The sequence below is a fragment of the Lithobates pipiens genome, unplaced genomic scaffold, assembly GCF_037356315.1.
Source record: "Lithobates pipiens isolate NorthernLeopardFrog02 unplaced genomic scaffold, aLitPip1_a1.2 Scaffold_30, whole genome shotgun sequence".
NCBI classification, from domain to species: Eukaryota; Metazoa; Chordata; class Amphibia; order Anura; family Ranidae; genus Lithobates; species Lithobates pipiens.
The window spans coordinates 70199497-70220953 of NW_027507791.1; the positions used below are offsets into that span (position 1 = coordinate 70199497).

Sequence of the window (21457 nt, forward strand, 5' to 3'; positions counted from 1 at the left end):
CTCAGTGCGCCTGCGCGCCGCTGTCTACGGCCTGTCTTTTGGCAAATATCTCCTAAACCGTGTAGGTTTAGGAGCTATTTCTTGGACCTACAGGTAAGCCTTAATCTAGGCTTTCAAAAGTGTGTTGTAAAGGTTTACAACCACTTTAAGGCTGGGTTCACACCTGTGAATTTAATGCGGGTTTCCTCGCATCCAATATCGCATGACAGTGTGACCGGCACACACATCTTCGGGGTGGCCATGGAGTGCACAAAAGAAGAGTTCTGTGGCTCAGTTTCAGGTCAGAATTCAGGCAAAAATCCGCCCCTAACACAGTGAAGGGGGACGCACCAGACCCCCTGCTGCAAGCTGCTCTGCACCTTGTCAATGTCCAAGCCTGAGTTGACACTGAGAACACTTAAATCAGATTGAGTTATTACAAAGACAAAAACTGCAGCCCCCCAACTTCCATCTTTTAAGTGGTGTTTTTATTGCATATTTCCATAGTTATATATATATACACACATCATAAAAACTTTTTTTGTTTCCTGTTCTACTACTAAACATTCTCATTCCTACTAAGTTCACTATTAGCTCAAAAGTTTCTTGACAGACTTGACACATTCACAATCTTTTTTTGGAGATTGCTTTTTAAAAAAATGAGTTAAAAAAAAAAAAAAAAATGCACACCATACAGAACACATTCTCTAATTACATCAGCACTGATCAAAAGGAGTCTCACACTGGCACCATGAGAATAAATTTCATGACCAAGGAATCGAAGACGTGACCATGTATTGCAAACCCCAATGGCACCAAGTGGGCACAACTAGGATGTTCAAAAAGGAACACATATATATATAAATAAAACAAAAATGAAATAAAGGCCCTTTTTAATTTTCAATGTTATTGCAAAACACAAAACCCTCTTAGTTTTTTAGTAGTAATACATAAAGAGGCACTTCAGAAAAAAAACTCTAACCGTAATACAGTGGTGAGGGTACACATGTGCCAAGGTAGCTTTATCAGACACCAATCCAAAAAAATTTAGGTTTTGGTTTAAAAAGAAAGAGGAAAAAAAAATATCTTTGGCAGAGGTTGATGCGGCTGTGGCAGTGGGGCTCAAATAAGGTGGGGGGAATTGTTTGGGTGTTGCCCCCTAAAAAACAATTAGAATTCACCTGTCCTTTCCCATGAGGGACACCTGGAGCAGTCTCTCTATTTTCCTTGCTTGCATTCCTAGCTTATTCAATAAAGCAAATGACAATGCACAGTGACCTATAACCGCCTATATAATACAGGATTTATATAGCGCCAACAGTTTGAGCAGCACTTTACAACATGAGGCCAGTTACAATACAGGAGGAATTAGAGAGTCGATTGCATCTGAAGGCACTATCTGCGCCTGTGTCCACATGGAACTGGATACCTGCTTTCCATTGAATTAGTACTCCTAGCACATCCCTTGATGCTATATGCCGGGGTTATGCAATTAGCGGACCTCCAGCTGTTGCAAAACTACAATTCCCATGAGGCACAGCAAGACTGACAGCCACAAGCATGACACCCAGAGGCATGATGGGACTTACAGTTTTGCAACAGCTGGAGGTCCGCTAATTGCATATCCCTGCTATATGCACTCCTTTACTGAATAAGCCCATTTAAAGCCTGACTTCTTCCAGAAATACACCCTGCTGACCTCTCCTCCTAAAAATTATTTTTTTGCCTTCCACTCATGGTGGTCCTCTGACTTCAATATGAATCAGTGTTCTGATACAAATATTGAGGTAAAGAGTTAGGACTTTACTGGCTGTATACTTCTGGAATAGTGACTCACAAAGTCTTGAAACAAAAGGACAGCCATGCTTGCTAGTATTTTCACAAGGTGGTCAGCAAGGAAGCCCGCATCGTAGGTTTCCCTAATGCCCTGTACACACGGTCGGACTTTCCAATGGAAAATGTGCGATTGGATAGTGTTGTCGGAAAATCCAATAGTGTGTGGGCTCCAACTGACTTTTTCCATCTGAATTTCCGACACACAAAGTTTGAGAGCAGGATCTAAAATTTTCCGGAAACAAAATCCGATCGTTTAAATTCTGACGGACGAAGTGCCACGCATGCTCAGAATAAATTATGAGATGAAAGCTGTTGGCTACTGCCCTTTTTATAGTCCCATTGTATGTGTTCTACGTCACCGCATTCTGAACGATCGGATTTTCTGACAACTTTGTGCAACCGCGTGTATACAAGACAAGCTTGGGCCAAATCCGTCGGAAAAAATGCAACGGATTGTGTCGTCGCAATGTCCAACCTTGTGTACAGGGCATTAGAACTCAGCTTTTCAATGAATAATGATCAACTACTACTTTTACTATGGGGGTGAATGATGGAAAATGGCATATAAACCTGGAGCCGTTGACTACAAGCAACTGCATCTTTGTTTGGGCTAAAAGATGAACCCTTGCCGACTTAACAGCTCTGAAATACAATATGATGGGTTCAGTTTAGGCCCCATTCACACCTGAGCATTTTGTAGCTTGAAGTCACAAACCACTGGAGGGGAAAAAATATCTATTATTCTCAATGGAGATGGTTCACATCTCCACTCCAAGTCGCCTGAAGCTCAAACAAGTTCTGGACCCTTTCTGTTGCTCGAATTGGGCAGATTTGAGCATTTTTTTTTCTTCTTTTTTACATTGGTGACCTTTTGCCTTGCACAAAATCGCGGTAAAATAAAAGCTGCAAAATCACGTGATTTTCTGCCTGAAAACACTATGCTCAAGTGTGAATGGGGTCTTAGAGCCGGCCCCACCAGTGGCACATATTTTGCTTGCCTTTCCTGCTGCTGCATTCAGACACCGGGAGTGAAGAAATATATTTTAACTACATTCCATCTAAAAGTCCTGGTGCTTGGCTGTTCAAGCACCCAGTACTGTAACACAAGGGAAGGAGACCCCCCTCAGCTCTGTGTAAGCTCCAGCTTGAGACTGAGCTTACACAGGCTTTTCTCTCTGCGCTCCCATTGACCAGAGTGACAGGGGAGCCAAGGGAAGTAAGCGACAGCTGGAACCAGCCTTAAGCCCCATACACACTGTCAGATTATCTGCTGAGTTTTTCCTTTAGATTTACCAAAACCATGTAGTAGAAGGGCCTGCCTGATTGCATACACATTGAAACTCCTAAGGTTTGTCCTCATATTATATGGTTTTGGTAAATCTGAAGGAAAAACTCAGCAGATAATTTGATAGTTTGTATGGGGCTTTAAAGTGATCATGTTACCTTACCCTGCATAGGCAAGCTACATTTTCACTTAAAATTTGTATAAATCAGCTGGTGTGCAGATCGGTGTGTCCTCATAGCTTAGCTTTAGCAAAAACCATTTCATTACACGTGGAGTTTTGATTTCACAGCTTCTCCTAAGCACAAATAAAATACATGCATGCAATAACATACAAAGTGAGGAAAAACACAAACATCTTTTACAAAAGGAAAAAAAAGTACAAAGTGCTTTTGTGATAAGAAAATAGTGTTCAACAATACAGTCCAGCATTAAGTCAATATATACAATTTTTAAAGCAACATGAAGGAAAATATCCTGACTATACATGTTACAGTGCCAAAAAGAGCTTTTAGAACACATTTTTAGCTGGTTACGAATACATGCAGGTATGTATACATTTTGTTTTTTTACCTCCCAAAGCATTACATCTTTTGACATAGCTCCTCCTTAACAGATTTTGGAATTCAAGGAATGTGTTGTTACCTTCAGCTGTGGAAAGTTTGTACAAAAGTTAAGTATTTTTCTATGTTAATGAGAATTATTCAGAATGCCTGCTGTTATAGAAGGGAGAGCACCAGACTACTCTTTAGGCCCCTTTCACACTGGGGCGCTTTGCAGGCACTACAACGCTAAAAATAGCACCTGCAAAGCACCCTGAAACAGCCGCTGCCGTCTCTTCACACTGGAGCGGTGCACTTGCAGGACGGTCAAAAAAAAAGTCCTGCAAGCCGCATCTTTGGAGAGCTGTATTTACCGCTTCTAAAGCGCCCCTTCCCATAGAAAACAAACAATGGGACAGTGCTGCAAACCCACCGCTGCGGGCAGTTCTAACTCTTTTAACCCTGAATAGCAGCACTAAAACGATAAAGCGGTGCTAAATTTAACGCCAGCGCCCGTAACGCCTCAGTGAGAAAGTAGCCTTACAGTCTAGAAAGGTTTTTTATTAGTTGTAGTTATAAAAAGCCAATACATTGTGGGGGGCTCCCTTCATAAGATCTACACTAAAACCACGATGAAGGGTGCCCCCTTTGAACGCACTGACTTTTTAACAATACCAGTTAAAATCCCTAATCCCTGTACCCTAAATAGTTTGGACTTCCCAGTCTATAACTCTAAGGCCCCTGTCACAGAAGAGCCCTCCATGCTCCTCTATGGAGCGCTAGATGTAAATGGACTTGTGTCAGTTTACATCCAGCTACCCCTGGTTCCAATAACAAAAATAAAAAATAATAGAAGGGGATCGGATGTATGGATGGCATAGACAGCTGGTCTGTTTACATTTGGCTGCTCATTGAGCAGAGCCAGCTGTGCCCGTGTGCACTCTTGCATGAGCAGAGCAGAAATGAACCTGTCAGCTGGGGATCAACGGACAGATCCCCTGCTGAGCAAAACCGAATCTGGCCTATGTAAAAGGGGATCAAGATGCTTACCAGAAGACCAAACCATAGCCTGCACTGAGGCTCCATCCGCCTACCCCTACATCACTGCTGTGCACTGTAATGATGTGTGAGCTCAGAGGATGGAACCACCGCATGCAGCAGGGAACACAGGCATGAGACCATCTCAGACGTGTCAAATGCTGAAGAGTCTTAAGGCTGCAGCACCGAAATGCAGGGAAGGCAGAAAGTATGGCCCGCCAGAGAGGAATTTAAACTCTTCTATTGCATGGATTGCATTCAATATTGTGTTTTTCTTTTTAAACCAGACAGGATTGGTTTAAGTTTTGGTAGCAGAAACTTTGCAGGTTATTTTCTGCTGCATTGCTGCTGGGAAGATTTAAATGAACTTCAAGCCTAGTTGCTGTTGTCACCAGGATGTGAAGTTAAAGGATAAGTTCACTTTTGGGAACATGCTACACCTTCCACCTGTTTTTAGGGTGGAAGGTGCAACATGTTCCCAATGCTGCAGCCACTGTGCGATTCTCCCCTCAACCTCCCCCCCCCGTCCTCTACAGCTGTCAGCTTGTAGTTCCAACTACTATGGTGATGTGCAGCACCAGGGTAGTTCGTCGAGATTGTATCTGCTTGCCCCTATGGGCTTTACGGGCACACAGATACTCTGACAGATCTGGAGGAGACCTGCATAGCACCAACTATCTGCTGATCATTGTGCAATGCTTTACAGGCTAAAAATGAACAAAAAAAATTGAACAGGCATTTTTTTTTTCCCTAAAAAGTGAATTTATCCTTTAAGATAAATCTCCCAAATTACAATCATGGCAGCCAAAACGCTAAGAGGGCCTAAACCTCCCGAATTCCTGTTGTATCAAAAAACCTTAACCTAGCGTTCTACTAAAGACAAAGCATATTTAGAAATAACCATCCCTAGTAGTAAAGCACAGAAGACTAATAGAATGATTCTTAAACTGCTGTTTCAGTCTGCATATAAGGGTCCTTTCACATGGGCGGCCCGCCTGGCGGACCCAGTTTTGCTCAGTGGGGGATCTCTTCACTGATCCCTGCTGAGCAAGCAGATGACAGGTCCATCTCTGCTCACTGTGCAGAGATGGACCTGTCAGAGCCCCGCTCTCCTATTTCTTTTTTATCCGATCGACTGATGGAAAATAGGGTCACTATCTGTCTGGATTTAACGGACAGGATTGGATAGCAGCAGGCGTCTGCTGCTCCATAGGAGTGAATGGAGGATCTGATCAGGTCCACCTGAAATACTGACAGGTGGACCTGATCGGAAAGCCCATGTGAAAAGGGGGCCTAAAACATGCAGGTGGGTCAACTGATTCAGACAACTGCTATCAGTCTCTGAGGACCCATTCAGACTTGCTTGTTACCACAACACATCTGTTCTACATGCATGGTAAATAGCACCCCAACAAACACACAGTGTGTTGTGGTGCACTGCATTGTCCTGATCAGTGTATTTCTTAATCTGTTGCAGTACATTAGAATCCCATTCATAAGGAAAGGGCTACAGATTAATGTAAATCAGGTTAATGCACTGCAAGGGATCTCGGCTTCAATCTTGTTAGACCAATTAAAGCCTGACTGTCCACCATGAATATCAGTAAGCCACAACCAGGGATAAGCTCAGGTGTGTCTGAACTCGCCTGAGCTATCCCACCAGGAGGCTGTCAAAGCCAACAGCCAATAATAGACTGTGGTGGCATCCCCTGCCCCGCAGCCACATGTAAATCAGGGGTATGTATATGTGCAGCTGCAGGGTGGGGAAGGCCTCCGCCGCCTATGATTGGCTTGACAGCTTCCTGGCTGACTATCTGTCAGGTTCAGACTCATGACCTCATCCCTAGTCACAACATTCAGGAATCTCACAACTCTTGAATAAGTGAGATTTATTAAGTTGCTTTGGGTTACTTTTCACCCATGAACCCACCTGTGATAAGCAAGAATCTAAAGCGGAGTTCCATCCTGAAAACTATTTTCACATTTTCTCAGTCCTTTATTAATAATAAAAAACACGTGCAGTGAATTTTTTTTTTCAAACACTTACCAGAAGTGCCCTGTTGCTAGGTGGTGGCTCCTAATCTGCCACTTCCGACTCCACAGCGCTCTGCATAACTTACTCCCTCATCTGTGCTCCTGGGAAATGTGAGTCAAATGTGAATAATTTCCCAGGAGTCAGTGGGCATGACTGTGTGTGAAAAAATTGCATTGTTTGCTGGCAGTAAATGACGCGATTTAAGGCGGATCACATCGCCATTTGCCATAACGACGGGGCAGGACCTTCCTCAGTCGCCGCCCGTTGTTATAGAAACTTGCTAAGCAATTGGCACTACAGCCACCGAAGCATCGCACATGTGCAACATTGAGAGGTGCATGCTGGTTAACCAGGATGCACCTCTCGATCAGTTATTCAGGAAGAGGTTGCGATTGGGCTTCATATGCCCACACTCATCATGGCGATGGCCAGAAGAGGATCATCTAAATCGTAAGATTAAAAAAAATATATGATTACTATCTATCCACTATCAAATATACATATAGTTTGTGTTTTATTACTGCAGTGTGAGGGGATACCTGGGGAAAAAAATAATAAAATCTGTGGCTGGAACTCCGCTTTAAATATCCAAATATTGTAACAGAATGCTTCAGTGAGTACTAGGTCACACCTAAATATTACAACATGTGTTTAAGAGGAAACATCCCCTCCACAACAATTTGTCTCTGGATAGAGAAAATAAAACAGTGTATATTAATTTAAAGGCAATAAATAAAGTCTGAAAATATTGTTATAAAGAGTGAACCTGGCAATGTGTTTGGGGGGTCTGTAGTTCCCGAGTAATGCTTCGTCATCAGGATCGCTCTTGTTGAGGCCAAGCCTCGGGAACATGTACACATTAAAACGAAAAAATAAAATAAAATAAAAAGCCTATGACCAAAATGTATGTGGTTAGAGGGAATTATTGACCTAAACCTGAAAGAATTGAAAGGGTTTCTTCTACAGATGCAAGTGTGATATGACTAACATGTTTATATCATTCAAGGGTGACTATGTGGAACGTATGAATGCAGCACATTTATTAGGCGCCTTATCTTATGTGCCATAAAAAAAAGCCACTTTGCACTGTTCGGGGGCAGTGAAAATAAGCCTCTTCACTAACAAAAATGTCTAGGAACATTTCTTAAAATCAAACTTTGCAATTTCCGTTACTGTCAAACCCGAGACATGGCTTAGGTTAGCGCTATTTATTTTTTTTTTTTAATCTCTTGCTACTAAAAGATGTAACCATTTGATGCCATTTACTGGAATATTAGTTATGCAGAATTTTTTTTTTCCTATACCAAGGCTTACATGTAGGTACTGGAAATATCTTCTAAAGCTGCACGGTTTAGGAGATATTTACTATATACACTTGTGCCATCATCGGCGCATGCACTGTGCAGAAATGGCCCTCCGTGCCATTCCTTCACTAGCAAGTGCACAGGAGTGATGTCACATGACTCTGGCCAGTCAGAGAGCCGGAGTCTGTGGCCCCAGAAGGAAGAGAGCTGAAGATGGATGCGGCCCACCAGCGGGGACAATGTAGGCTTCGTTTGCAGGTAAGTGCGCATAATGTGCTAGTATATGATGCATACACTAGCCCATTATGCTTTTACTAAGCAGGGGAAAAAAAGGAAGTAAAACCCATCAGGGTTTACTTCTTCTTTAACTCAAATTGCTACCAATGAATCACCAACAGTAGCAAACGATCATTAAACAAATGTCTCAGGACAGAATTGGCCACACAAGTAGAATCTTTTAGGCCTCATTTGCACATAGGGTGCGTTCGGATTCCCTCTGCAGAAAGCATTTCACAGATGAGTTGTATCGCCTCCTCACTGCCTGTTTTAACCCCATAAATGCAAGAGTGCCAGACCACAACCGTGTTCAATCTGCTTGGTTGTGGGGAGGTTTGCGGCGCCACTTAGCCACTTGACTGGGTCTGGTTTGACAGGCAGTAGTGCCTTCTGAACGCAACAGGGAATATAATTTCTGCCGCAGCCTGGAAGCAAAGCAGCATGGGTACACCTCCAGCCGTTGTCTTTCCAGCTAAAGGGGTAGTGGTTGAGGGGCAGTAAAAAACGGAGCTCAACTGCAAGGTTATTTTCTGTCCCCCCAACTGCTAGTATAAGGAAGCCCATAGCAATCAGTTGCACATTATTAAGCACTACTACAACCTACTTGTGTAGCTCATCACCCAGTGAGCAGTTTGTTCCATTTCTTTAATGATTATATGGTACACCCAACATCTAGTCTTTAGTGATTTTAAGTAGCAGGATTGAGTTACTAATTTTCCTATGTAGCTAAAATTCCTATGTAGCTCTAGCTTATCTGAGTAACTACCTACAAGAGTATAAAATCCCCCATGTAGTGCAACTACGGAGTAGCAATTAGTGCAAATGGTTGTCTATTAATTACCCAAGTAGCAATTCTTCACGTCTGCTCAATGCTCCATTTCTGTACATCTGATTGCTTGCTATTACCGGTTATTTGAATAGTTTACATAATAAAAAAAAAAAAAAAAAAATTTGTTCCACTAGGTTAGCAATCAATCAACTCCTAAACTCGCCACGCACTTTACAACCAGACTATAGAATCTCCTTTAGATCTACCAACTATGTATTGCAGAGGTCTGCCTGATTGGATAGTTACGTCATATTATAATGATTTGTACAGTCAGTGTGTATGGTGAGATTAAAGTGATTGTGAAGTCTTGTTTAAAAAACAAAAAAAAAAACAAATGTTAAACTTGCCTCTGTGCAGTTGGTTTTGCACAGAGCAGCCCTGATCATCTTCTCGGGTCCCTCTTTACTGCTCCTGACCACTACCTCCTATCGAGTGCCCTCTCAACTAGCAGCTCTCTATGGGGGTCACTCGATCCGAGTCAGAACTCAGTGTATCAATTCTGACACGGAGCCCTGACCCCTTTCTCCCCTGATTGGCTGAAACACAGCAGCGACGCCATTGGCTCCCATGGCTGTCCATGTTAGTCAGCCAGCCAGTCAAGAGGAGTGTCCCGGACGGCTTAGACATTCGTGGACATTGCTGGAGAGAGAAGGGGCACAGATAAGTAATTAGGGGGTGCTGGGAAGGCTGCTACACACACAGGATTTTTTTTTTTTTATCTTAATGCATAGAATGCATTAAGATAAAAAACCTTCTGCCTCTACAACTCCTTTAAGGCCCCTTTCACACTGGGCAGGGAAACATTCCAATAATCCCCGATGAGCAGGCCGATGACAGGTTTCTGTCTGCTTATGCAGAGCAACACAGCCCACTCTGCTCTATGGGCAGTCGGATGTAAACAGACATGTCCATTTACACCCACCAGTTTATAGAGAAGAATGGAGGTTCAGATTGGGTCCGCCTCAAAAACTGATAGGGAGACCTGATCGGAATGTTCGTGTTAAAGGCAGAAGGTTTTTTATCTTACTGCATTCATGCAAGATACACACTTTTTTTTTTAACAGCCTCCTCAGCACCCCCTAATTCCTTACCTGAGCCCCATGTCTCTCCAGTGATGTCCACGAGTGTCTTAGCCATCCAGGACTCTCCTCCTGATTGCCTGAGAGATGGCAGTGGCGCCATTGGCTGTCAGTCAGTTAACCAATCAGGGGAGAGAGGGAGCAGGCCGGGTCAGGGCTCTGTGTGTGAATGGACACGGAGCTGTGACTCTGCTCAGGTGCCCCCATAGCAACCTGCTTGTAAACGCACAAATCCCTGGGCTGTCAGAGGAGAGGAGACATGTCGTTTGTTCTTAATAAGTAGGAACAGTGAAATATCTCCTCTCCTACTCAGTCCTATCCCCATACAGTTAGAATACGCTTAGGGAACACACTTAACTCTTTGATTGCCCCCTAATGATAACCCCATTCCTACCAGTAATCAGTGCATTTTTAATGCACTGATCGCTGTATAAATGTCAGTGGTCCGAAAAATGTGTCAAAAGTGTCCGTCCACCGCATAATCGCAGATCACCGCCATTACTAGTTAAAAAAAAAAAAAAATGCCATAAATCTTTCCCATAGTTTGTAGATGCTAAAACCTTCGCGCAAACCAATCAATTTTATGCTTATTGTGACTTAAGAATATATATTGGCCTAAACTGATGAAGAAATTTGTTTTTCAAAACATTTTTCTGGATATTTATTATAGCAAATTTAATTTTAACTTGTCACTTTTTTGTGTATAGTGCAAAAAATAAAGATGGCAGAGGTGATCAAATAGCACCAAAAAGAAAGCTCTATTTGTGGGAAAAAAAGGGCGCAAATTTAGTTTGGGTACCTCATTGCATGACCACACAATTACCAGTTAAAGCGTCGCAGTGCCAAATTGTAAAAAATGCTCTGGTCAGGAAGGGGGTAAAACATTCCAGAGCCGAAACAGCTGACAACTTCACCACTTTTGATCAACTGAGAATTTAAAATATGATTGAAAGTGGCTGCCGGAAAACAAGCAACGTAAGGCCTCTTGCACAGTCTTTCACGTAATGTTCCAGCATCAGCATTTCTGGAAGTAATTTTAGATGTTTGTTTTGCACGTATTTATGTGCGTTTGCACACACATTACGTGGACATCAGATGGAAACTGACCGCCTGTCCATTTCCATCCAATCTGCCGGACGAATTCAAAATAGTACCACCCTCCATCTGATTTTTGCGGGCAGGATCAGATCGGACAGCGGCAAGTGTCAGGGACATGCGTCCACTGGCATGCGGACCTGATTGGACAGCCCATGTGAAAGGACCCTAAGAGTTGTTTGATTACCTGAATTTGATTAATTGGACTTGGCTATAAATTAACACCTTCAATGTAGGTTACTGTAACCAAATAGAAACCATAAAAAACGTTGGCAATTTTGTTGAAAGCTATTGTATTAAATAGCTGGGTTCAATCAAAGCAATTTCGATCTCGGCTCCTTGCATTTGATTGAAGCTGCTAGTTTCTTTGATTGCTTTTGATTCCATCTGGATTGCAAACGATTTAGTGATTAACAAATAGTGATTTTAGTAGCAAGACGGAGTAAGCACTGCCCATGTAGCTCTAGCCGTATTCAGATTCGAACATCATCTCTCATTGACCCAACTTCAGTATTCTGCACAGCTTTAATGAACAAGCCTGACAAATTTGCCTGTTGAAATTGAGGAAACATGGAAGGGTTGTCTACAGTAACCAACCAGAAGCTAGCGTTGATATTACAACAAGCACTAGAAAACAGCAGATAGTCTGATTTGTTGTTGTTGGCGGCACTTCAGCTTTACAATAGTCACTGCATACTTACACCATAGAGAATTCTAGCTATGCCTCTCAATTAGTTAGCTGATGAGCATGGAACAGGTCTACGCCACAAGTTATAAATGTGTCCCCTAAAACAGTGGTCATCGACCCTGTCCTCAGGTCCCACTAACAGGCCAGGTTTTATGTATTACCTTGGGGGAGATGCAGACTAGAATACTGCAATCACTGAGCAGCAAATTATATCACCTGTGATGTATTTCAGTTATCTTGCAAACCTGGCCTGTTAGTGGGCCCTGAGGACAGGGTCGATGACCACTGCCCTAAAATATTCCAGTAAAAAAAATGTTTTCTTCATTTTTTTTTAACAGTATCTGAAAAAGGGATAAAGTTCTTGTCTACAATGTTAAACCTCTGAAATAATAGCAGGGCTTTTTTTTAGTAAAAATCCACCAAAAACATTAGTAACAAGATGAGAGGTTTGTGATGTAAGTATTTATGTTAGATGTGTAGTACAGTCAGCATGACTTGCGTACAGTAACATACCATGTAATTGGAATATTAGTCCAGCAACCTTAGACATTGTGGCACTACATAACGGAATACAGTTTGTTTTTTCTTCCTTCAGAGAAACAATATTACAGAAGAAATTTGTAACATGACAACGAAGCACCCACTTACAGATTTGCAAAGGCGTTTTATCACATAAGTTTCATTTGTCCAACAAAGCACCCGTTTAGAGTAAATCCAGCATTTTTCTAGTGTTATTTGGGAATTTTTAAGAGCCTTGTGCTTTTAAACTAAAATGTGAATCCCTATGTGTATTTTAATACATAACACACCCATGTAATAAATATTTTTTTTTTTTTAGATTTCACTATCAATATTCCCCCCCGCCCCCCCCCCCAGGAAAGTGCATGTAATCCATGTTTAGTGGAGGCAGACGTCTATCCAATATTTGATGTTATTGCAAGCAATCAATACGACGTAGACCGGTAATGTTGCAAATGATAAAAATTATCCATTTTCCTGAGGCCAGTGACATCACTGAAAAGGCAGCCAACCAACTTGAGAGACTAGTGGCATTACTGAAAATGCAGACAGTTCCCCAGATGCTATTAATATCATAGTTTACTAGAGGCCGCTGATATCGCTATTAATCAGTGAATGTTGACTTTGCTTTCCGGAGAATCCAATGACATAATTTGGTCTCTCGTCACTGAAATTTGTTTGCTAAAAACCAGTGATCTAAAAAAAAAAAACAATTACATGAAGCCAATCGGGTGTGCTAGATTCATGTGACATCATGACAGCTACAAGTTAATACACTTTGCTAACTTTGTTTTATTAAATAAGGGTACAAAAAAAAAAAAATCACCTTGTAACCAGTTATGTTATCCTAACGTTATACCTGCCTCTGCTGCTAAGGGCACCACATTAAACTGTAAAGTTATTTTCAATTGAAACATACAAGTGAATTGTCTCTTAGGAATGCACCTGCCTCAATCAGCAGAACATGTTTTGTGCTTTTGCACTTTGAGAGAGAGAAAAAAAAGTAAAAAACAAAAAACAAAAATCGTTCTACACAGCGGGTATGTATACATGTGTCTATGCACATATATACATAATACTGCAATAAATCACACATTCAGTATGTGCATGAACTCTTCCAAACTATATACACCTATGTGTGCAGTTGTATAAAATGTTTTAGGCCAATACATATGCACACACATTATTTTACATTAACTACATATTTACACATACAGTTCCCCCTCTATTTCCAAGGCAGTGACACTGGGACCACCATCGCTTCGCACTGCGGTAAGCAGCATTTAATAATTCAGCTTTGTCACAGGCCTCTCCCGACTGCTTTCTGTAGTTTGGCTGACAATGCGTTTGCGGTTCCTTTTGAGTTTGGAAAGGTCCTTATCGAAGACTTCTCCCGATCTAAGAGCTGAGACGAGGTCATCAAACTCTCCTTCCTCGTCTCCATTTTCCTTGGCTTTCCTGGCTTTGCGCTCCCGTTCGCGCTGCTCTTTAAGCTGTAAACAAAAGAAAAAAAACAAGGTTTGCCAACATCCCACACTGTGAAGAAAATATGAGCCTAGTGACCAAGGTAAAAAGAACATAAACTGACAAATTCATGTCCAACAGATACACCATATGGTCAAAAGTTTGTGGATCAGTACGTCTCTGTGAGCTGGCTGCATGTAACATTCTAAAAACATGGACATTAATATGGGGTTGGACTCCCTCCTATTTGTGGTTAGAACAGCCTTTATGCTATTGGGAAGACCCCCTTACAAGATTTTGGGGGTAGGTTTGTGGGAGTTTGTGCCCATTCAGCCAAAACATTTGTGAGGTCAGGCTCCGATGTTTGAACGAGAGAAGACCTGGATCACAATGGGCATTTCAATTCTAATCTCAAAGGTGCTGAAGTAGGGTTGAGGTCAGGGCTCGTGTACCTCCACACCAAACCATTTCTTTATGGAGCTGGCTTTGTACATGCAAACACATCCCGAACGCGATCATTTGAAGGGGTGTGCACATTTGTCCATATGGGTAATTGTGATGGTGACATTTCCACAAAGATTTTGGCCATTATTGTATTACAGTTATGAATGAATTCAAGGAAAAGATAGAAATAAAGACTCTGTAAGGGATTAAACATGCAGAGAGTGGATCGACGGCCCTTAAATATTATAAAAAGCCTACATAAGTTTGGAACAATGTGCCCATATCTCAGCTCCATCTCTATGCTAGGACCTTCAAGTCTGGACTCTGGGAGAAGCAAATACTGTGCAAATACAAGAGACGTGCATCTTTCAGTCTTAGTGTGGTTTTGCGTTTTTCCTCCAGATCTGAACAGTAATTCAATGCTGCTCGCTCACTTTTTGTGGGGTGACTGGTCTTGTATCTGCCACCTCCTGCAGTGTTCTGCTCGAAACTTGTATTGGGTAGATCTGTTGGATCCCTCCCCCAGCTCTGATCTCTGCACAGGCCATGTACAGCATAGTGATGTTATTACTACTCTACAGGGTCATATCCAGGTTGAAAAAGTGGATTTATATCCTTTGTGGCTAATGAGGATTATATTTCAATCAAAGTTTTTTCATGCCCAAGGTCAGATTTAAGTAAACCTGTCAAAACAAAACTAGGTGGGCTGCCTTTTAAAGACAAAAGTAGGCTTACAGTCATACAGATCTATGGGCTTCAATACTTTAGGAAGTAATGCCAATAGCAAAGCACACAAGGCAGAAGGTGAAAGGATAAGCACCCAGGAAGCTTTGTCGGTAACTACATTACAGACACTTTGGGATTGATGCCCCCCCGAGAAGGGTGCAGAGGGGGATCATGGTACACTGCACTTCAGAAACCCACTTAGACTGGTCTTAAATGCAAAAATCATCCAAAACCAATACAGCAGCATTGTGTGGATGCTGAAAAGTTTAAAATCATCCCTGATAGATGAGGTCTCCGGTGTTGAACATCTTACAAAACACCATTCCTGGTTGTACCCTTTGCTACAGTGGTAACAATGCACAATAGGAGCAGAAGCAGTTCAATTGTATCCAAGAAGACCTAGTTAACCACTTAAGCCCCGGACCAATTTGGAGCCAAAGGACCAAGCCCCTTTTTGCAATTCGGCACTGCGTCGCTTTAACTGACCATTGCGCGGTCATGCGACGTGGCTCCCAAACAAAATTGGCATCCTTTTTTTCCCCACAAATAGAGCTTTCTTTTGGTGGCATTTCATCACCTCTGCAGTTTTAATTTTTTGCGCTATAAACAAAAATAGAGCGACAATTTTGAAAAAAATGCTATATTTTTTACTTTTTGCTAAAATAAATATCCCCCAAAAAATATATAAAAAAAACATTTATTTTCCTCAATTTAGGCCGATACGTATTCTTCTACATATTTTTGGTAAAAAAAAAAATTGCAATTAGCGATTATTGTGACTGCGACATTATGGGGGACACATAGGACATTTTTGACAAATTTTTGGAACCACTGTCATTTATACAGCAAGCTGTGCTATTTAAATGCACTGATTCCTGTGTAAATGACACTGGCAGTGAATGAGTTAACCACTAGGGGGCAGTGTAGGTGTTATGTATGATGTTGTTTTTTTATTGTAGGGGGCGTGGCCTGGCATGTGACATCACTGATCGTCTTTCTCTATAAAAGGGAAGAGACGGTCAGGCTGGGCACTTAAAAAGCAACGTACAGGTACGTGCTTGTGCCCTGCCGTGCCATTCTGCCGACATACATGGGCGTGAGGCGGTCCTTAAGTGGTTAAATATGCTGAATACTAAACCCTGTTATCAATTAAAGCCACAGCAAAAAAGCCAAATAAGCCGGAAAAATGTATTCCATACTACTGAACCTGCATTTTAGACTATTTGCTGTAATAGCTGGATACAGCATATGGATCTCAACACAGCTAAATCATTCCATTATGTTGGCCACAATGAGGGAAGAGACACTTCAAAGCTCCCAGTGATGATTATCTAAAGATGTTCTGTTTATTGAACATCTGACATTTGTCTTGCAGGAACTCAAGCTCACTCAATCACGTTAATTAAACACATGAACTGACTGACAATGAATAAGAGGAGATTGAAGATTTAGTTTATATAATGCCAGTGACTTCACTTCGTTAGTCTGCTTTCTGCAATGTTCTCATCCGCCAACGCTCGGAGACAGACGATCGACTTCCAAGGATCTTGTCTCATTCACTTTGACTGCGGATGTAAACTTGCACCGCTTTTATTGTCTATGGAGTATTACTGGCCTTGTGTGATTTACTACAGCTGAAATGTTACAAAGCCTTAAACAAAGAACAACATTAGGTAATCTTATTTTTTTCTCCATTTGCAGACATGCTTCTCCCTGCTCGTCATGAGGAGCATATCATCACCTAGCAAATTTGCAAGCATAAGCGAAAGATTGAAATCACTGCATAGAGTTTATTTACCGTCTCCCCTTACAGGAGCTTTAAATGCTTACTGAGCCCAACAGGAAATGATCAGATGTTCTAAGCAATTCACTTGTGTGTCTGTAAGCATTCCACAGATAGTGTCTGCCCTTCAGTCTCTATATTACTCCTCTTAGGGAAGTTTCACATGGGTTTCAGCTTCAATAAGAGCAGTGTGAACAACAGGCTTTGACAAAGCATTTTCAGAGCTTTCAGCAAGCCTTTAAAGCACCATTCAGCTCCAGTTTGTAAATGTTTAACACAGATCTTAATGGGAGTGCCGACTGCCACTTTAAACATGCTTCTAGCAGGCTTCAGCACTTCTTGAAGCTTGTTTAAAGCCTGCTAGCAGCTTAACCACCTCCCGCCCGCCATATAGACAAATGACTGGAAGTAAGGTGGCTCTCTCATTCTGGGACGTCGTCACATGATGTACCGCTTGCGCACCTGTGGGGATGTGCAGCCCGATTGTTGGCGCACTGTGTCCCTGAAACATGGAGCATCCCCGATCTCGGTAGAAAGCCGATGATGATGCTCATTACCCATGTGATCAGCTGTGTCCAATCATAGCTGCAGCACAGTGGTGTAGTGGGTAGCACTTTCACCTAGCAGCAATAGGGTCGCTGGTTCAAATCCTGACCACGACACCATCTGCCTGGAGTTTGCATGTTCTCCCTGTGCGGGTTTCCTCCAGGTGCTCTGGTTTCCTCCCACACTCCAAAGACCTGCTGGTAGGTTAATTAGACCTTGTCTAAAAAAAAATTGGCCTTAATATGCATATGTGTATGTCAATGTTGTATGTGTTTGTAAGCGTGTCAGGACCTTACAGGGTATAGGACCATGCAAAGCCACAGATGGCAAGAAAGCGCCCTGAGGCGATTCAGTTCGCATAGGTAGCGCTATACAAGTCACTCACTTATAGCTGATAACATGTAAAAAAGGAAATGCCGATTATTGGCTTTCCTCTTCTCACACTGACAGCGTGTAAAGAGAGGAGAGCTGATCAGCATTTTATCACAGGGGAGACCTGCACAGATAATCAGGGCCCCGATCATCATTGCAGCCATAACGCAGTGATGCCAGTCAGTGATACCAATCCGTGCCCAATATTAGCGTCTCATGCCTCAGTGCCCATCAGCGTACATCAGTGAAGGAGACAAATTACTTATTTATTACATTTTCTAAGTTGTTAAAGTGGTAATCAGCACTCCCATTAGGATCGATGTTTACCATTTACAAACTGGAGTTGAATGGTACTTTAAAAGCTTTAAGAAAGCTTGCTAAAAGCTCTGCAAATGCTTTGTCAAAGCTTGCTGTTCACAATAATCTCATACAAGCTGAAGCTGATATGAAACAGGCCATAGCGACTAGCAAAACCTAAACACTTCTAGTTCAGTGGAGTGGAAATCAGAGCCTATTCACATATAAAAGGGAAGGGAATCTGAGGATTACAAAGCCCCTTTATTAATTTTTTTTTTTTAACCTTTCTTCAGCAGCCCTGAGCTGAGGCAGGAGACAGAGGGTCCTTATAGCCTGACATGTTTAACCTGGGCATGGAGAAAATACAATTGGATAATAGCTCTGGGAGTCCTAGTAGATGATAGGCTTAGCAATGGCATGCAATGCCAAGCGGCTTCAAGCAAAGCCAACAGAATATTAGCATGCATTAAAAACAGGATTCCAAAGATAAAAACACTAATTCTCCCACTCTACAGGACTCTGGTCCAGCCGCATCTTGAGTATGCCATCCAATTCTGGGCACCAGTCCTCAAGAAGGATGTGATTGAACTGGAGAGAGTCCAGAGAAGGGCAACAAAGCTAATACAAGGGACTGGAGGATCTCGGCTAGTGGGAAAGACTACAAGCATTGAACTTATTCTCTCTGTAGTGGAGACGCTTGAGAGGGGATATAATTGCAAAGTACAAATACCGTACTAGCATAGGGAAAAAAAACATTTCAGTGAAAGGGAGTTTAACCACTTCAGCCCCAGAAGGATTTGCCCCCTTAATGGCCAGGCCATTTTTTGCGATACGGCACTGCGTTGCTTTAACTGACAATTGCGCGGTCATGCGATGCTGTACACAAACAAAATGTGAGTCCTTTCCCCACAAAAAAAAAAAATCACAATAAGCATATATTAATTGGTTTGCGCAAAAAAGTTATAGCGTCCATAAAATGTGGGATATATTTATATTTTTATTAGTAATTTTTTTTATTTTTTTTTACTAGTAATGGCGGTGATCTACGACATTGTGGTAGACAGATCAGACACTTTTTTTGGAACCATTGACCTTTATACAGCGATCAGTGCTATAAACAGCTACTGATTACTGTATAAATGACACTGGCAACACTAGGGGCGATCAAGGGGTTAAATGTTCTCTACGGAGGCGTTTCTAACTGTGGGGGAGGGGACTGAGAGGGAGTAGAGACAGATTGCTGTTCCTTATCACTAGTAACAGCAGATCTCTCTCTACTTCCCTGACAGAACGGAGATCTGCCAGTTTACATTGACAGATCCCGGTTCTGCCTCTCTCAGGAGCAATCATGGATTGCTGCCGTCCCTGCGCATCGGCTCCGTTGTCGCTCCCCCTATGCTTTTTAAAGCGGCCGACGCACACCTACGGTGGTTTTCGCCGCCGTGCTGGCATGCCGCCGTATAGAGATGGTGGGTTGGTCGGCAAGAGGTTAAAAAGCCCATTCACTGAAACTAGAAGAGAAGCTGTTTAACCTTAAACTGCATAGAGGCTCTTTAGTGTCAGAGTAGTAATGATGGGAAATTCTCTTCCACAAGTAGTGTTATCAGTAGGGAGCATCAATAGTTAAAAAATACTATTAGATGGGCACCTTAATGATCACAATATACAGGGATGTGGGAATTACAATGGACACACACACACACACACACACCACAGGTTGAACAGGATGGACTGGTGTCTTTTTTTTTTTAAACCTGACTATAACTATTATAGCACACTCGCGTCCATGCCTGAAAGGTAAGGTCACATTATAACAACCTACGAATAGAGACTCAGATACCGAATAATGTCTATTCCTGGCCGGTTCACATTAGTAAAGCCTTGTAGTAGACATATCACACCTCATTTAGATGAGAGATTTCCTAACCTGTGCCTCCATACGTGTCCGCCGTTCCTCCTCTTCCTTCCTCTTCCTCAGGTTCTCGTTTTCCTGCTTTGCTTCAGACAATGCCTGGAGAAACTGGTCGAAAATCCCAAAGAACTCATCTGGCTGTATCTTGTTGGTTTCCTCTCCAAAATGTTTGGCTGCCTTCACATACTAGAGGGATTCAAGCAGGAAACATTATTCTTACAACAAAGCCAAAGATGGCTGCCAAGACTACACTGGGACTCATGTATCAAACATGTCTAAGCGAAAGTGCGCTGTCTAAAGCAACCAATCCACATCCAGCTGTTCTTCTAGCTCAGGTTACGTAAAACAAATGGTGAAGGATTTGATTGGCTGTTGGAAAATAATTTAGAACACTCAAAACAAAATAGTTTCATCACTGCAAGGGGCTGCCTACATGCGTGTAAACAGAATACCTGGTGCATATGTTAAGCTTCGTTTTCATCTAACAAGTGACAGTAAAGCAGGAGGCACATTTCTCCTACATAAAACAAAGTCTGCACCACAGGAGTCAAAGATCTTGCCCTCAATGCTTTGATGTGGCTACAATCCTTCTGTGGCCGCATGGCCCTTTATGGAAACCATATGTGTGCCTGGGGGATGTATTTGTGTTTTTATTTGACTTCACAAAAACATATTTTATAAGCAAGGCGGAACAAAGTTGTTTTTCTGAGCCTCTATAGTGGGCTATGCAGGTCCCTCCGGTGAATGGATGAGATATATCAGTATTTGGTGAAGTAAAAAAAAAAAAAAAAGCACAAGCAGGGAACAAGTCCTGGGGAAAAAAGTGTGGGAACTCCCATCCAAGATCCACTCCCCCACCCAAAAAAATAAAAATAAAGATACGCTCATATGCACGAGCACTTCAAAAGTGGTATTTTTCATCCAATTTTCGTATTGTGTGTATGAAGCTTAACTGTTAGTACATAAAAGAAAAACATCCTCAATAAACATAAATACGGTAATTCTCTGAATAATCAGCATTCATTCAATTGTGCTTCCATGCAAATGTGAACATCATGTTCTGATCTTTATTGGGGAATGTTATTTTGTATATAAAGTGTTTATGTGATGAGTTTACACTTTTCATTGAACAGAGTTTGGATAATACAGGGTTAAACGGAAAGGTCATAAATGAACTGCACATTATCTGAACAGAATGCTTGGGGAGATAGTGATGTGTTCCTGCTTAGGAGATTTATGTTACGCTTGGGGGGCTGCAAACTCTGCAGGGCTCCAACACACACTCGCTGCTATTCCAACCCTTCACATATTTCCACATAAACTTCCCTCCTGGCATTAAACTTTTCCAGGTATTGTGTTCAGCTTACCACCCCAAACTGATGTTCCTCCCTCAGATCACCTCTCTCCCTGC

The 21457-nt window shown here is 42.1% G+C and overlaps 1 protein-coding gene and 1 long non-coding RNA gene across 7 annotated transcripts in view; both read right to left on the reverse strand.

The window, feature by feature from the left end:
* Positions 1 to 445: 445 nt before the first annotated feature.
* On the reverse strand, positions 446 to 12851 carry LOC143942962 (uncharacterized). Its single transcript, XR_013264864.1, has 2 exons — positions 5506 to 12851; positions 446 to 5180 (listed from the first exon to the last, which is right to left on the reverse strand). It is a non-coding gene; the product is annotated as an uncharacterized LOC143942962 (long non-coding RNA).
* Positions 12852 to 13274: 423 nt separating this feature from the next.
* Positions 13275 to 21457, reverse strand: part of DAAM1 (dishevelled associated activator of morphogenesis 1) — a 295770-nt gene continuing 287587 nt past the window's right edge. For all 6 annotated transcript variants that reach the window (XM_077464407.1, XM_077464402.1, XM_077464406.1 and 3 more), the window contains 2 exons: positions 20062 to 20232; positions 13275 to 13995 (listed from right to left, as the gene is read on the reverse strand). In XM_077464407.1, the coding sequence (XP_077320533.1) occupies positions 13786 to 13995; positions 20062 to 20232 (381 nt within the window). In that variant the 3' untranslated portion in view covers positions 13275 to 13785. The remainder of the gene's footprint in view (positions 13996 to 20061; positions 20233 to 21457) is intronic.